Source organism: Mastigoproctus giganteus, chromosome 1, assembly GCF_048544385.1.
Source record: "Mastigoproctus giganteus isolate SK-2022 chromosome 1, ASM4854438v1, whole genome shotgun sequence".
Taxonomy (NCBI): Eukaryota; Metazoa; Arthropoda; class Arachnida; order Uropygi; family Thelyphonidae; genus Mastigoproctus; species Mastigoproctus giganteus.
This window is the reverse complement of record NC_143575.1, coordinates 196,066,633-196,085,730: the sequence shown is the minus strand read 5'-3', so window position 1 is coordinate 196,085,730 and position 19,098 is coordinate 196,066,633. Positions and strand designations below refer to the sequence as shown.

The 19,098-nt window shown below is 36.1% G+C and overlaps 1 protein-coding gene across 2 annotated transcripts in view; it reads right to left on the bottom strand.

Moving 5' to 3' along the window:
* Nucleotides 1–19,098, bottom strand: part of CstF64 (cleavage stimulation factor subunit 2 CstF64) — a 183,957-nt gene that overhangs the window by 116,656 nt on the left and 48,203 nt on the right. For both annotated transcript variants that reach the window (XM_090375422.1, XM_090375428.1), the window contains exon 4: nucleotides 13,784–13,818. In XM_090375422.1, coding sequence (XP_090231548.1) covers nucleotides 13,784–13,818 — 35 coding nt within the window. The remainder of the gene's footprint in view (nucleotides 1–13,783; nucleotides 13,819–19,098) is intronic.

Here is a 19,098-nt window from a genome sequence, read left to right as displayed (position 1 = left end):
GTAATGCCCCGTTGTAGGGATAAAGGCTCTTAGACTTAAAATTAAGTGCCTGTTTTTCGATTTTATATTTTAGGACCAGGAACTCTGGGGAATACGAAGATGTTGCAGAGATGTTAGAGAATGTTTCCCCAAGAGAATTGGCTATTGCAGTTGGATCTGCAATAGTGCATCCATTATAATCAAGGATTGAAGAAGGGTGGGATCTATATTTTCCCTTCATTTTCCGGATTTTATCCCAGACCAACTTAGTACTAATGGACTGAGTAATTGATGAAGTAAAACAGATCCACGATTCCTTTTGAATCTGACGGTGGATATAGCGTGCTTTGGCTCGTATATGTTTAAAGGCTATAAGGTTGGTCGTGGTAGGATATCGGCGGAATATCCCCCATGCTTTGTTTTGAGCCTTTTTTGATGCTGCGCATTGTGAATTCCACCAAGGTTTGGGAAATGGTGGAAACTGGGCAGATGTTTTTGGAACAGCATTCGCAGCTGCTTGGACGATAATTTCTGTGATGTACGTTGTTACTGCATCATTGATAGGCTCCTGACTGACGGTACTAAGGTCAAAATGTGCCTGATGTTGGAAGGCAGTCCAGTCAGCCTGATCAGTCTTCCACCGTGGTAACCTGAAAGGAAGACGCAGTCTCCCACTGTGTAATGAGGTTAACACAGGGAAGTGATCACTTCCGCATGGGTTGTCCTCCACTTCCCAGGTGAGTGAAGGGAGTAGAGAAGAGCAGCAGATAGAGAGATCAATGGCAGAAAAAGTATGGGTAGGCATGTGGAAGAAGGTTTGGTTTGGTTTTGATTTTATTGGCGCATTAGTTACTAAGGCTATAATGTGCCAAGACCAGGTCATATATAAAAAATTTTAAACTTTCAGTGACCTAATTAGTTAGGTCACTAGTGGAAGGTGTTTGTTCCAGTATTTAGAAGGGAAAGGTCATTGTCATTGAGCATACGCTCTATGACTCATCCCCTTCCATTAATGTTAGCACTACCCCACAGGGTATTATGTCCATTAAAATCCCCTAGAAGTAAGAAAGGGGGAGGCAACTGCGTTACAAGATCATTAAGGTCTTCCTGTGAGATGTCAGTCCCAGGTGGCAAATAAATAGAGCACATGGTTAATAAAAATCCCACTGTAAGGCGAATTGCAACAGCCTCTATGCTGGTTGTAATTAGCAAGGCCTGAACTGGGGTCTGGTTTCCCACAAGAATAGCTACTCCTCCATGAGCAGGACCATCTGCAATTCTCTCCTTACGAAAAATGGTGATGTTATGCATGGTAGGATCATCATTTGCCTTTAGATAAGTCTCCTGCAAGCAAAAGTAAACTGGCTCATGCTTTTGCAGGAGGGCCTTGATGTCATCAGTATTTCGCCAGAATCCACGACAATTCCATTGTAGGAATTTAGCCATTATTTTGGCTTGGTGGGTCCATCAGGCGGCTTCCGAAGTGCTGAAGGCTTACTTTTGTCAGTCTTGGATTTATCTTTTTTGGGAAAGAATGGATGCTGTCCCGTGTCCATTTCGTCCTCCGCAAAGAGTTCCAAGACTGATTCATCCGGTACCTCCTTATTCTCTACGTCCATTGTTTCTGGTGTTGCGGGTGGCTCTTCCAAACTTTTTAGCTTTTCTTTACCACTTGGTTTTGGTAGTGGTGGAGCACTAGGAGGTATGGATATAGGAGCGGCAGCCGATTGTGTTTTTTTGGTGGGCTTTTGTGAACTCAATAAATAGTGTGCAATCGGAGTGAATGACTCTCTTGGTGGTATAGTCATCTCAGTTTGTGTCCCGATTCGTTAAATATGCCAAAAATGAAATCTGTAAAAGAGCTTTATAGTGATCTGTTATAGCGAATCAGAGTAAAGCGAACCACGTTATAACGGGGGCCTGCTGTATAGTCACATACTGAGGAGCAATATCCCAATTTGCCTGAAACGTAAAATAATGAACCAATACATACTCCCACCATAACTTATGGAAGTGAAACTTGGGCACTCACCAAAAGAATAGAAGAGAAGCTGAGAACTACACAGCAAAGAATGGAATGAATTATATTAGGAATCAGACTTATAGATAAGAAGAGAAACACATGGATTAGGCAGCAAACTCAAATAAAGGACATTCTTATCAAAACTAAAGAACTAAAATGGTGTTGGGCAGGACACAGCTTGAAGACATGACAGATGGACTAAGAAAATAACAGAATGGTACCCAAGAGAAGCTAGAAAAAGACCTGGAAGACAACTATGGAGAGGGACAGATGAAATTCGCGAGTTCATGGATAGTAAGTGGATGGCCATTGCAAAAAATAGAAGGAACTGGAAAGTTGCTGGAGAGGACTTCATCCTGCAGTGGATTGAAAATGGCTGATGATGATGATGATAATATTGCTTAGATGTAAAAAGGCCAAAAGTGGACGTAGTTAATTTGGAGTTGTTTAAGGTTTTGGTGTGGGGGCATACACTTGCATAAAGATACAGGGGGGACACTGTAGACTGGGGTGGGGACTAAGGCAGAAGTATGGGGACGATAGAGTAGGCGACCCCAGTAGATCAATGAGGCATGCCCATGCCTCACCAGAAGGGAAGGTGGGGAGTTCCCCACCCCTCCTTTCCTTCTGAAACAGGATTTAAAGAGAGTCAGGCTAGGTTGACTCAGATCGTCATGTAGCATCAGCAGCTGGGCTGCATGTCACACACATCAACTCTGTCCGAGTTGTTGGTCTGGTATTTGTCCTGGAACAGGAGCAAGGATCCCTTTGTTCCAGCTATGTGAATGTCCTCAGGTTCTGCTTGTGATTGTAAGCAACTAGATCATCTACTTCGTGGGTGTTCATTATCAAGTTCGCTTCTTGTTTTTCCTTTTTCATTGTCACAGTCGGTGTACCTATGGTCCAGTCCGGTTTGTCTTTAGTCGGGGTCTCGTCTCTGTGGGCAATTTTCGAGTGTTTATCTGTTCTTTTGTTGTGTTTAGATTAGGAGGCTGTTTCGCCTACCTCACAGATTGACATTTGTCCTCAGTCGGGGTCTCGTCTGTGATAGGACACTGGGGTTTCCTTTTCATTTCACCTGATTAGTTCCAGGCTTTTCTCGTTGGTTACTGCCAGGGTATTGTGCCTTGAGGGTTAGATTTATCTTATTTTTTTTTACAAAAAAAAAAAAAAAAACACTCATTGCCGCTATTATTGCCTCTGGCCACCCGGTGCCCTGCTTCCCGAAAGATGGCACTGACTTGTTAGAAATTATTTTGGTGTAAACAAAACCAGTTTATAGTAACTACAACATAAGTGCATTCTGAAAAAATCATGTTAAATTAACAAAAGAATAAAAACAGTTTTTCTAAGTTGTTTACATACACTCCCTTGCTCTCCGCGTGATTAAGGTCAGTTGCAATTGTTACACCAGTTCAAAGAATCTTTTGCTACAGTATACAGTAATCTGTTTTTTTTGTGCCATTTTATCTGAGCTGAAGTATTTTTCGGAAGTTGTGTCTTTAAATTAATTTAAAGTTTGTTTATATTAAATCTCATCTAGTAGTGTTATGGTTACAAAACAAACTGATGGAACTGAGCCTGGAAATTAAATTGAAAATTATACAAGAGGCTGATAGGACTGAACTTAGCAAAATGGACATTACATAGGAATACAGCATCCCTTTACCTACTTCATCTACAATATTGATAAACTAAAAAAAAAAAAAAACTTGAAGAACTGCGTGACAATGGAGCAGCGATAAAAAAAATATGAAACGAATTCCTGATTCAAAACATGAGGAACTTGAAACAAATGTTTTGGGTGGTACCAACAAATGCTTGCATCTAATTTGCCAATATCAAGTCCAATTTTGCAAGAAAAGGCAAATTATCTGTACCAGCAACATGGAATTACCAACTTCAAATGCAGCAGTGGCTGGCTCTAAAGATTTAAAGACAGGAAAAACTTTGTTTTGCGAAATGTTTGCGGTGAGTCTGGATTAGTCAACAAGGAAAAGGCTAAAGACTGGTTATGTTCTGTATGGTCCATTCTTGAAAAATATGAGACAAAAGATATTTTAAATCTTGATGAACCAGGTTTATTTTATAATTTGCTGTCAAACAAAACATTTGCTGTTCGAAGAAATTTAGACTCACTATTCTGCTATGCTACAATTCAAATGGCAATACACAACTATGCCCAGTGGTGATTGGTAAGTTTTCCAAGCCAAGATGTTTTTTAAAGAAGTTAACCAACTTCCATGTGATTATGTGGCCAATAGAAGTGACTGGCTTATGGCCAAAATTTTTCAGTCTTGCTTATCAAATGTGGACAGAAGAATGGCTTCAGAAAAAAGGAACATTTTGATGATTCTAGATCATTGTAGGAAAAATGATCTAGATGATTCTAGATCATTGTAGGAACATTTTGATGATTCTAGATCTAGACATTGTACAGCACATTCTGCCAAGATGTTTATGTTGACAACTATACGGCTGTTGTTTTTAACCTCTCATTACCATCCATGGTAAGGAGAGGGAGTGCAGCATGGTCTTTGAGTAGACTGGGGAACAAGCCCCTGACTGCTTAAGAAAGAGTGGTTTTGAGGAGAATATCATCGAAAAACATGGTCCGGCAGACAAATGTGATAGCAACATTGAGGAATGGGAGAATTTGAAGGAGCTATGATTTTGTTGGCAAATTTAAAGTTTGTGAAGGTACTTATAGTTTCTACCACAGCAACACAACACCAGAAGAGCTGCTAAGTACCAAGCAAAATGATGATGTTTTGTTACCAGCGAAAGTGAAGAAGCACATACACTACCATCTAAAAAAGATGTCCAAAATGCATTGAGCATAATAGAGAATGTATTGGCCTGCAGTAACGTTGATAAAGAAACAGCTATTGCATTTTACAATGTCTGTGCTGTAGTTAAAAATGCATATAGGACAAAAACTATGCAAACAACATTGGATTCTTTCTTTAAATTAGATTAATTTATCAAACAGTTAATGGACTGTATGTCTCCTTTTATATTAAGATTAATTCTTTTACTGTAATACTAAAATATTGTATATATCAAAATATATACTGTACAATATTTTCATTTCTGTTAATTGCTTTTCTCTTAGTTTATCTTACAAATAAAATAAAATCTTTAAAAAGTGTGTTAATCCTACTGTATTGTTAGACAAGGCATTTGTTTTTATTATTTTTTATTTTAATTATCTTATTTTTGATATTATTATTATTTATTATTATTCTTAGATATATAGTATGTGCCAAAAACAAAAATAATAAATAATAATAATAAAGGCAAAATTTTGACACTTTTGGGAGGCCTTGTTACTACAAACCTCGTTATTATAAAATATGAAAATTTAGGTCTCTTAAACTTTGTATTAATGAGATTCTACTGTATCTGGCTTTCTACTTGAAAAGTACATAGCATTAACAATTGCATGGCATTAATGGATTGCCCAGAAATGTAAGAAAAGTACATATGCAATAATACTATATTGGATTTATTAACAATATTTAACTTTTGTACAGAATATCATATTAACCTTAGCTATAAGTTAAGGAAAAAAAAAAAATCACAAATTAAAATTTAGAAACCCTCCTCGGGTTAATCAAAAAAAAATTCCTTAAAAATGCATATCTGAATATCCTTGTCTTTTGTTGTCAGACCAAAAATCCAGTTACAGTTGGCCATCATAGCCTCATTCCACCTTCCCTGGCACCTCTTCCCCACTGATTGGATGTACTGGTGAAAATCTCTCTTCATGTACTTCATTTTATCCATCAATATTCTCCATCAATTTTTACATAAGTTTCAGCTTGTTCTTTGTAATCTTCTCTCTTAACATTACGAAGAAAGCCATTCACAAAGCAAAACAACTGCCAGGCATTTCATTCATCATCGGTCATTTCATCTTCAGTTCTTATGAAGCCAAAAACTGCTTACTTGTGGACTAATTAAACATGCCATATTTCACTTTTGAATATCAGACAATTTTGGAAACATAAGATTACATATGCTTGAAGATGTAACCTATAGGACCCAATGCCTTAATAAATTGTTTGACTAGTCCCAGCTAAACATGGAGTATCAGAATTAAGGGACTGTCTACTACATTGTGTATATAACAGGGTGCAACTCAATTCTGACAGACAATTCTCTTCTTCTGTAGTGCTGATCACACTATTGCTACTGACCAATGGGCAGAGAAAGTAAGAGAACTTATTGAAATCACTTGCAAACCCAGAAGGAATCCCAGCATCTTGAAATCCCCTACAGACATCCCATTAATACTGGTCTTACTTGATCTTCTCTTACATGTGCTTCACATTTCTGTGGTCTTCTTTGACAAAACCAAGGAAAACAACACAGTTTCAACCTTTCACTTGAACTGTTTATGAAAAGATGCCATTCTTCTGTATTGTGATTAATACTAATTTTTCATAATCCAGTACATTCCACTCTGTTAAACAAGATCAAGGAATCCAAGTCTTGCTGATTAGTGAAATATGGTGCTTTACTTGAACAGGCTTGTGGAGATCCCATGTGCAAAAAATAATTTTGACAACATATACTTTGATTTCAGGAAAGCTTTTGATACTGTTGCACATGGAAGACTGCTGTACAAATTGGAGCAGTATGGCATTAAGGGCAAGTTGCTGCTATGGATAAAGGGATGGTTGAGTGGGCAAATACAGAGTGATAATCAATGGACACTTCATGGACTAATGTTATTAGTGGATTTCTCCTGGGTTGGGTGTTAGGCCCATTATTGTTTTCTGTATTTGTCAATGATATTGATGAAGGTATATCAGGCTTAATGGCCAAGTTTGCGGACGACACAAAGGTTGGCAGGGTTGTTAATGACAGTATGCTACTGCAACAGGATCTAGAAAAGTTGGGCAGATGGGCTGACAGGTGGAAAATGAAATTTACAAACTGACAAATGTAAAGTACTGCGTATGGGTAGCAGTAAACCAGGGTAATGTACCAATTGTGCAGTACTGCACTCAGGGTAGTGGAAAATGAAAAAGACCTGGGGGTAATTGTGCAGTAAGATATGATGTTTTATGACCCCATGAGCTGCTCTGTGCAAACAGGCTGCCAGAGCGGCTCATGGAGTCTTGTCGATATACAGGAATTTTTCTAGTAGGGATAGGAAGGTGATTATCCCTTTGTAAAAGGCAATGGTCAGGCCACACTTTGAGTACTGCATACAGGCCTAGAGGCCTCATTTTAGGAAGGATGTAGAGCTGCTGGAACGAGTACAGAGAAAGACAACAAGATTGGTGAGGGTTACAAAGGGTTGCTCTCTTACCTAGAAAGGCTTAAGTTCTGCAAATTGCAGCATCTCAAAACTATTCACCTGCGAGGTGATCTGATTGAGTTGTATAAGGCCTTGAAGGATTTGAGCAAGCTCAAAGCTGATGGGATTCTTCCTCCTGCTTAGATTACGCACTTGAGGTGGCATAAATTCAAACTGAGGAAAGACAGTTGCAGAACAGATGTGTTGAGGAAAGACAGTTGCAGAATAGCACATCTAGCCAATGGGTAGTTGATTGCTAGAACAAACTTCCATCTGTCGTGGAAGTTGATAGCTTAAATAAATTCAAGGAAGAATTGGACAAACATTGAGTGAATATATGAATGGTTTTTTTTTTTTTGGCTGATGCTTTATAAGCTTGTATCATATGCCACTACTAATGCTAATTCCTCTTCCACTTTCCTATCAGTTATCACAAAATCATTTAACTCCCTGTTAGAGTTTGATAAACTTCTGACATCCCTCTCATGTAAAGAATTCCTCATGTGTGAATGTAGATGCAAAATACCTATTCAGCGTGCCAGTAACCTGAGCAGGTCATCAATAATCAAACCAGTGGTTTTCGCTTTTTTTAATAATGGCCCCTTCAGTAATTTATTTTATTTTGTTGCACCCTATATATATAAAGTCAGTCCTCGTATAACACGTGTTTACACTACACGAATTTGATCATACACGATTTATAAATAGGGGAATGATATCTTATATAACACGAACCGAATTCGCTTATGCATGATTCGGATTTGTGTTTACAAGAAATGGCAGTCGAACGTGGAATCACTCCAATTGAACGCAACACGATAGGAATGAAGAAAAGATTCTGAAAATGTATTTATGTTTTTTATATCAGTGAAGGGGAAAAACATTTCACCATAATAACGTAAAAACCAACACAATTCCAGCTATCGGTATAATCGCAAATGCAATTAGATCGAGTTTACTACCAGTTTATAACAGATTCCACTCGGAGAAACGCAACTGGAAATTGATTTTATTGTTTTATGGTAGTAACCCCTAGAAATGTGCTTTAGTAAAATGTGAGGTGTTAATAGTGTATCTCTGCCTTTACGGTGTTGTTTATTCAGTTGTTACACGCACGCAGCTTTATTTATGTGTATAAAGCGTGCCTCCTCTTTTTGTAATTGTACTTTATTCCCTAAAAATGAGTAAAATACTTAAAAGGTGTGAAAAGGAAGCGTCCTGGTGAAGACACTGCAGATTCACAGAGAAAAGCAATATCGATAAACAGAGGCGGACTGGGTCAAAAATTCTTACCCAGGAAAATTTATAGTGGCCTCATACTATCGTTTATAGCCAAAATCACACCGGCCTCTGGCCCACCGGGGTTTCCCCGGTAAGGCTTATGGCCAGTCCGCTTCTGTCGATAGAGAAAAAATATGAAACGCTTTGCGCGAAATGAAACACCATGTGATATTGCACGTACTACAGACCTAAATGAGGCAACGCCGAGAATTACAAAGAATGCAGAGAAAATAAAAACAACTTTCATAGCAGAAACAACTCAAAGTGTAATTAAAATCCATTAGATTAAGACACAAAGAACTGGAAGAGATGGAACAGCTGTCATCTGTTTGGGTAGAAAATCAAACAAAAAAGTTTGCTTACAATAGAAGCAAAAGCATTAGCAATATTTTATTACGTAATAGTCATAATAAAATACTTACGTATTACTTAAAATACTTAAGTAATTAAAATGCTTGCGTATTATGTATTTTATTACATATAATAATAAATAATTGTAATAAAATACTTCGTATTTTATTACGATTATTTATTGTGTTTGGTAATGTTTTGGTTCCAAATGTGTGTTCAATCTTGGGTGGTTGGCACCTAACCCTATTTTTCCCATAGGGCCTGTTGTTTATATTGCACGATTTTGCATTGCACGAGGGTTTCTAGGAACACAACTATCGTGCTATACGAGGACTGACTGTACATGTATACACCTTAAAGAATAAAAGAACAACACTTCCTTATGACACTCTCCAGAAATTAAGACGAAAACACAATAAAAAATAAAAAATCTTACATTACAGTAAGAAATAATTAACAATAATTAAAAATCATTTAACGCAATTAAAAGTTAAGTAAAAAATTAATTTAACGAAAAAAATTGCAAAACAATTTTCCTTCCTTAATAAATACAGGCTGGCCTCGATTAACGCTATTAATTCGCCCCGCGAGTGCATCGCGCAAAACAGAAACGCGTTAATCGAATATAATAATCAATAGGAAAAATTATAATTGGTCCTTGACCTTCTGGAATGTCCATAAAGAATTTTAAAAGTACCTTTTAAATAACTTTTTAACTGTATACAAATGTAAAAGATAATGAAAATAATTACGGAATTAAATGTTTATTGCATAAAACAGCGATTCCCAAACTGTGCGCCGCGGAATATTTAAAATTTTCGATAGAAGCACAGCGATACTAGACATCTGTCGGACACCGCGCGAACTACTAGCTTGAGGTAGTTCAGTTTCAACATTTCTTATTCAGTTGTTTGGATCTAACTACTAAATGGAACTGTTGGGTATTTCTTTTGGTCTAGGTGTGCCGTGAAAAAATTACTGAGACACTAAGGGTGCCATGAACCCAGAAAGTTTGGGAACCTCTGATATAAAATATACAATGAAGAAATGACTGTTGTGGAAATATCTGAACAGTGTTGACTTTCTCTTTTCATCAATCAATTTCCGATAGCCGACAATCTTCTCTGGGTCCTGGCAAAATAAATATTGCAGAGAACCTCACACCTTTTGATTGAGGTTCTCTGCGATACAAAAGATTTCATCTAGGTCTTTTACCGTTATCTCCTTCGCAGTAACATTTTCATCTGGCTCATTTAAAAATTAGAATTTTTAAATGCAAGTCTGCATTGACTTTATTAGCGGATGGAACACACCGAGGCAGGCAAACGTTTGTTTATTGCCCGTCCGACGCACGATTCAAATCTTTTTCAACTATCGCATGAAAAAAAAAAAAAAAAAAAGATCACATTAACTGGAAATTTGCATTGTGTAAAGTGAAAAGTGGTATAATTCTTTTAAATAGCGGTAACTGAAACGCATTAATCGAACTCTCATTATGCGAGGCCTGGATGTAAATCTTTTTGTGGAACATTACAAAGTCAAAATTCAATATGAATTATGCACTTTCTTTAGGTAGTTTTCGAGGTGGTAAATTGTAATTTAATCCTTTGGATAAAAGTGAAATCTGGTCCTGCGATAGCATATACGAGGAAAGATTTGTAACCTGTTGATATGTTGGTTCACTGAATGTTGGACGAGGGGGTGTTCGCGAACTAGCTGAAGTATTCTGCAGTAGACCGTTGTGCATATGTGGTGGGGTCATCACACAACTCGTATGCATTTGGTCGCAAGTTCGCGGCGATGTGTTAGAACTCGTATGAACGTGTCTTGACCCTCCAGATAATGTATTCAACTTGCTAACATGTCTGTTTTTTTAGCCTGTGCTTCATGTCGCAAATCTATGGGCGAGGGGGTGTTCGATAGAATTGTTAGGATGCAGATAATTTTTTAATTTATCACAAAGTTTCCTAACTTGGGAAAGGTATTTTTGTTTATTTGAATACCGAGATCTTAAGGCAAGCTTAACCATATTATGCGATGTGGCAAGCGCTAGTTGCTTAACGCCCAAAATTTTATGATTTAAATTGACCCTGGCAAACTTCAGAACGATGTTGTTTTGAAGGCAATACTTTAGAAAAGAAATATGTTAACAAATTTTTTTCGTTAAATTAATTTTTACTTAATTTTTAATTGCATTAAATTAACTTTTTACTTAATTTTTAATTGAATTAAATTGATTTTTAATTGTGTTCATCTGATTTTTAATTATTGTTAATTATTTCTTACTGTAATGTAAGATTTTTGATTTTTTAATTGTTTTCGTTTTAATTTCTGGAGAGTGTCATATGGAAGTGTTCTACGTATCATATTGAGATAAACTTCTCTTATATTCTTTTACAAATATTGATATCAACGTAGAACGTATTGAGCATTATAGCTCTGGTTCATACTATCAAATACACCCTATATATATATATTCATATATATCTGTATACATATATAAATAATGTGTGGTTTGTAACATATATATATATATATATATACAGATTTTATATACAGACTGAAATAAATACTTAAATTTTAAAAAAATAATAAGTTTAAGTAATTTAATCCAAATTACATGGTGCCCCTGCAATGTTGTTGCAGCACCCCAGTTGAAAACCACTGAATTAAACCATCGACACCAAGTGGCCCAATGCGATTCAACCCCGTCCTTCTACTGTTAATATAAGTAAAGAAGTCTCTGCTGCTTTTCTTTGCCAAACTTCTTGTAATCTGACTTGGCTTGCCTAACCTCCTTTGTGACTTGATTGCAGTCTAGTTTATATTTACCAAGCTTCTATATCACCTGATAATTTATATACATCCCATTCACTTTTCTCCTCTGTCAGAAATCTCATCAATTTGGCTGACACTCATTTCAGTCTAAGCCTTCAATGGATTTCTTAAATGGTACAAAAAGCATAGTAACTTTTATGACTATTTCCCTGAACGCTTCCCATTTAGAATTTGTTGTTGATAACAACATTAGTTGGTCACACTGTATACAATTTGAAAAACTTCGGAAACCACTGTATTCTCCTTTATGAAAGCAAAAACCCTTCCCTTAAGCCTTGACAGTAGTAACATCTTTAAGTAAATCCCACATCAGTACACTGTTATCACTTCCACCTAGTGGTTCTTTTATCTGCCAATTTGTAATGTATGAAGAATCACTACTGATAATCAGATCATGAGTATTGCTCTCTCTCTCTCTCTCTTGTTGCCTCTCTAAAATGCTGCTGTAGAAAACAGTCATCCACAAGTCTTGCTAGTGTGTGTGTGTGACCAATCAACCCACAAATTCCAATCAACATCAGGAAAGTTAAAATTCCCCATTATAAGACATTTTAATTTACTGCCCCACTCTATTTCTCTGTACAGCTTTTCACTGTACTCATCACAGTCATTTTGGCCTATAACAATTCCTACCCCCATTTTTGTTTTCCCAGTGGTGTGCTTATGTCACACCAAACTGACTCAATATTGCACTGACCACCCATGTAAACTGGATGCACTGCCTTTGATTTTATGTGCTTCTTAACTAAGGGCATAATACCTTCTTCTATCTGTAGACATTGTACTCCCACATATTCAAATTTTGCATCCCGTATTTCTGAGTGATACCACACACACATCTCTGATATCTCCACGATGTCTGCATTTGACGACTTGACCAGCACTTCAAATTCATCAAATTTATTTACTACGCTCCTAGCATTTGTGTATATACATATATACATGCACTTGTTCTTGCTCTTACATACCTTAACACAGCCCATGTATTTCCTTCTTCCATTTCGACCCATAACAGGCCTTGAAATCCCTGGTACCTTGCTTTCCAGGCAGCCTGTTCCAACAGAAGCAGTGCAAGAATCACTTTCACTTTTGCCTGCGGCTATTGTTAATCTATTAGTCTGTGTATTCCTTCCCCCCCAACCAAGCAAGCAGTTTTCCAACCCACTTATCACTGCCTAAATAGCATCTGCAAATATTCTTGCACTCTTTCTATTTAAGTGTAGAAGCAGCCTCTCCTGTTAAGCATAGGGCATGGTGAGAAAAATTGTACACCATGGGCCTTGCACAATCTCTCCAGGGACAAACTGATTGACAAGACTCTCTTCATATACTCCCTCCTATCAAGTCCGGGTAGAATTGAAGACATTTTCAATAAGGCCTTGAATGGGTTCAGCACGCTGAATTCTGATGGGACCCTTCCACTTGTTCAGATTACGAACCTAAGGGGGCATAAATTCAAATTAAGAAAGGACAGATGTAGAATAGATGTGCGGAAATTTGCCTTTAGCCAGCGGGTGGTTAATTGCTGGAACAAACTTCCATCTGTTGTTGTGGAAATTGATAGGTTGAATAAATTTAAGGAGGAACTGGACAGGCATTTGGAGGGAATGGTGTGGTTTTTTTTTCGGTTTTTTTTTTTGGCTGATGCTGCATAAGCTCATACATTTGCTTTCTTGCATCACATGCCACTACTACTATTACTACTACTACTTGAGACTTTTTCTCAACAGTGCTGTGTAAGTCCTCAAATCTCCTACTCGATGTCATTAGTGCCAATGTGCACAACAGCATCGGCTTTTGTACACTTAAGAGATGATACCTGCTCTACAACGTCATCAATTTTGCTCTTGGCAGACATACCTGGTCCTATCCAGCCTATCTTTTTTGAAAAACGTGTTTCCCTGACACATGAAAAATAGAAATATATGAACTCTCCTCAAAAGGAATAGTAGAAAAATAACTTGCTTAATTGCCTGGTGGGGGAAAAAATCAGAACTCACCTCAATTGGAGGTCCGCCTAAAGAAGCCTGAAGATCTAAAAGAATAAAAGGCAATTAATTCATTCAGATATATCTAATTAATTAATATTTGTAGAAAAATAAGAGAAATTTACCCAATATGATATGTAGAACACTTCTATTATACTTTCCAGAAATCAAAACTAATAAAAGATTAAAGCAAACCGATTATAGTAAAAAATCAATTGAAAACAATTCAAAAATTAAAAATTCAAAAAACAATTTTAAAAAATTTAATTAAAAATTCAAAAAACAATTTTTAAAGAAATTAATTTAAAAAGTTAACAAAAAGAAGTTTACCATAAATTTTGAAAGACAATTTTCCTCCCTGAAGCTCACAATGTTTTTCGACCATATGTTGTGATCACAGGAATGGAAATTATGGAATATGTGCGCTTGAATCTTAAATAGAGAGATTATTTGTCCTCGGACATGCCCGTGAAAGGTCGCAATTATCTGTCTTTGCATGTGCATGCATAAGACCATGAATTAGAGATTTCATATCTAATCTCCAATTCGTGGTCTTTTGTGTGCATGCGCAAAGACAGATAATCACAACCTTTCACGTGTATGCACGAGGACAAATAATCTCTCTATTTAAGATTCAAGCTCACATACTCCATAATTTCCATTCCGGTGATCATGGCATATGGTAATTTCCATTCCGGTGATCACGGCATATAACAATTTAAAAATATATATATATATTTTTTTTAAATTGCTTTCAATTGATTTTTTACTGTAATCATTTTGTGTTAACCTTCTATTCGTTTTAATTTCTGGAGAGTATCATATGGAAGTGTTCTACAATCATGTTGAGATGAATTTCTCTTATTCTTCTACAAATATTGATATCAACGTAGAACATATTGAACATTATAGCTCTATTATATACTATCTAATTAATTAATGTCAAAGAAGTAATTATAGTTAAAGTAACGAAGGCAATAGCAAGGATGTTTATCTACAGAAAGTACAAAAATAGTTCTGATAAGTCAAAGCTTCATAAAATACTAAAGACTGATAAAAATTGAGTACATTTTGATAATAAACAAAATACAACTGTCTGAGTGTGTTTGTGCACATACATGCAGGGAGATGGTATATGAAGAGCGGAAAGTAAATGAAAAATCATTTTATTACGTTTTAATTACCTATTCAGCTATAGCAGGTAATTAAAATGTAATTCTGTTTTTTCCAAACCTTTTTGTCCCCTTTTTGTTAGCATTAGTAAGTAATTTTGTTAGTAATGTCCACTCATTTTACTTAAATATCAACTTTAAAATCAATACAGAAAATTATAAAATATGCACTAAGTAAAAATATTGTTCAGAGACTGTTCACAAAGAAAATTTATTTATAAAAAATACCATATTGTATAAAAAGTTTAATAAACCATGCATTCATTCAGAAATATGGTACTGTAGATAACAGCTTATTACTTTTCACATATGAATAAGTAAATTTTTATTTTTAATGTTTAATCTGTTTTACACATATAAAATACACAAAAATTTAATCTTAGTGGCATTTAAAATGTGTGGATTCTGATTGCACTGTCAATTAGATTACTAATTCTAATGCTTTGCCAAATAAGTGAATTTCTTGTAGGAAGGGGTTCTTAACTGGGAAGGTTTGCCTCCTTAGAGAACATAAATAAGAGGATTCGGGGGGGAGGCCTCCTAAAGTACACAAAAATTTCTTTTTGCTTCAACATTTTTTTTGTTTTTGTTTCCCTTGTTTGTTTTCAGTTTGTTGCAATGCCAAGAATGCAGCTTTAAATAACAAGGTAATGTCAAAATTTAATTTTCAGATATTTCAGTTACAATTTTTGAAACTGAAAAAAAGGGAGGTGTTGTTGTTGTTATTTGGTTTTTAGGAGCATTAGCAACTAAGGCCATATTGCTCCGGGATATGCGGTGGTCATTCCCTGAATGACCTTTCCGCATCCTCCGTATTTGGTGGTGACGGGCTCGAACCCCGGTCTAATCAAGAAGCGTGTGCTAAGCACTGCTGCTCCTTCCCACCTGGCTACGGAGGCGCCCTAAAGGGAGGTGATGCAAGATTCAAAAGGGAGATGACTGACCATACAAAAACATTTAAAACCCCTGGCATACAGAGGTTTCTAGAATGAAACACTTTAAACTGTGAAAAGACAAAGCCTCTTTTCATTGTAGTCCTCCATTAGCTTTTCCCTTCATTTTGACACTTTTTTTTTTTTTATTTAATCTGGGGATAAAAAATAGTAATAACTGGTATGTGAATTCATCATATAACAGACCAGACCATCATTGATTCAACCCCTGACAAGGTGTGCCATAAGCTGTGCCATAAAGTGTTTGCTTTGTTATCAGCCAATACATTTTTGGCATAGATGGACTTTGAAAATAATTTGAATGAAAACAATTTCATTCAAACAAGACCTAAAACACTACATTGTGAGACACTCTATTTAAATTAACATTGTCCATTTAAAATATTAATAATTTTTTAATTTTGTTGTGGTAGATATGTAGCACGTAAATTTAGCCAGTGTGAGAAATATAACTCTTGTGCTGTGATGAAATTCAAAAATTTCAAAAAATTTCTTGCAAACAATAAGAAGATTAGTTCCGTTTGTGCTGCTATTACTAGTTAAACAGTTTGATGTAGACATGAGTAGATATCTACTCGTGACGTTAATGCATTAACTTGTCAACGTGAGAAAGATAACAAGATTGCTAAGTTAAATTTTTTTTTGCCATTACTAATCACACAATTTGATGTATAATAAGTTAAAATAAGTTATCTATTTATCATGTATAATTGTACATATCTGCTAAAGAGAGAGTATCCTTGTCTTGGATATCATTTGCTGTTAAACCTATTAGTAGTAGAACAAAGAATTGTTAATCCTCTAGGTGCTGGAGTCTAAGTGATCCTGTGTGCATGTGGAATTTTAAAAATCGGCAAGAAATAATTCAGAACTGTGCACTTTTTTTGATGCCACCTTTATTTTCAATCTTTTCTGAACACAGAAAGGATTAAAAACTGTGAAAAATCCATTTTTTATATTAAAAATATATATACAATAAGCCTTTTTTATCCTGGAAAATGCTACCTGTATGGTCCCATATGGTCTGAAGTTTTTTTTTAGATTAAACTATATTGTTGTTGCATAGTACACCCATAGTATATCCAAGTGAAGACTCACTAGAACTCATCCTTTTTTGCCAGTAAAAAGATCAATAAAACCCTACTTCTCTCTCTCTCTCTCTCTCTCTCTCTCTCTCTCTCTCTCTCTCTCTCTCTCTCTCTCTAGAAACCACAAGTGTTTTAAGAAATATGGAATCAGTGATGTCCTTGATGGCACTAAAGATGAGGAACTCTTTTGAAAAAATTGGAAGTTCAGATCACCATAACATTGGTAATGATGACTGTGATTGTCCTGAGTTGATCAGATTCTCTAAGGAGTAGATCTGTTCAACACTGACATTTAGTTTAGGAAACACAAATTTCTGTTTCAGATAAATGCAATAAAATTCCCCTCAGATTCGCCTTTTAAAACCTGGGTGCATCTTATAATCCCAGTTAATTTTTGAAAATAAAACTCCCTTTAGGCCTCTTAACAAGCAAAATGCAAATAAAAAACCTGCACACTTCAATGAACACATACAAATGGATTCCGGCCTATGAATAACATGAGCTCACTGCATGCAACATAAAGTGCACACTAACAGTTTGATTTCAGATGACACTTCAATGTCATGCAATATGTATTCAAAGCATTACCAAATGGAGGAAAGCACACTTGGAAGGAAGTTCAAGGGAGTTTCAGCTGTGTGGATGGAGCAGATGAAGAGCACAAATAGATGAAATATTTCTTGCAATCTCATTGACCCCATGTATTCATTCAAGGTTAATATAATACTTGTAATCGAGGAAAGGAAAAAAAAAAAAAAAAAAAACAGGTAACTTCATAAGTAAGCACAAACTGCTCTTGCTAATTACATTATGTGAGCCAGCAACCTGCAACATCACTTTAGAACAGCAGAGAATAGTAGACAAAAAATGCCAGTGCCTGAGTAGAGCTGAAAAAATGTTTCATCATTACAGTTGTAAAATATTACCTTGGCTGTGAGAAATTAAATCTGTACATGTGTTGTTTGTTTTCTGCCTTTTTTTTTTTTTTTTTCGTATGCATAATTAAGTCACCATTAAAAAACTGGTGCAAGATTTTACATTTACTGCACAAACTTTTCATAACTGCCGCTAGAGGCACTCTCCCTGATCACTACTGAGGACTATGTTTGTGCATGCCAGTACTTGTCGAGCTAGTATTGTCTGAAGAGTTTTTTTAGCAGTGTCACTGACAATTATTCTGAAGTAACATGTTAGACATACAGACTGAACAGCGATGATATGTGATTGATTATTGTGTCAGAAGAGGCTTAAATGCATCAGAAATAGTTAGAGATAAATGAAGCATATGGTATTGAATGTTTTGGTAGGATGGCCATATTTAAATAACACAAATGATTCAGTGAAGGCCAATGAGAATGTTGCAGATGACCCAAGACCTGATCAGCCTTCCTCAATAATTCTTGAGCAAATCACAAAAGGAAATCTTGGACAAATACGGTGGTATTAAGGGGCCATCCACACAGATAACCCATGAAATTACCCAAAATCATCAATTTCGAGTTAGGTGCATTTTCTAACAGTTAACTCTATGTATCCGCATTCAAAACCCATCTCTCTATTACATAAATTATGCCTACAGAGACAAAAAAAAAAAAAAACGGAGAAACATCCTTCCACTTTGAAGCCTAGCAGACTGAGCCAAAATACTAATTCCAAGTGTATTAATTCTTATTAAGGAGACTTCTGGCAACTTATTTACTGCATATAACATGAAACAGCTGATCAATTGATGATCAGATATTTGACACTGACTCTTAAATGATGGATGTTCATCTAGGTGCATTAAAAATAAATGCACATTCCGTAGCCGAGTGATCAGGAGCGGGAGTGCAGTAGCACACACTCTTTGAGTAGATCGGTGTTCAAGCCCCTGACTGCTGAATACGGTCGATCTGCCAACCCGCACTGGACCAGCGTGGCAGATTATGGTCCATTTCCTTCAGCATGAATTGTTGAAGAGGCTTCCATCTTGCAGTGGGTTGATAATGGCTGCACTTTACCTTTAACTTTGTATTAAAGGTAAATGCACATTACTTTTACTGTAGTATTTCATTTTATAACCATAAATAACGTAAAAAAAACAGACTTTCTTTCAACTTATGACCAAATCGACT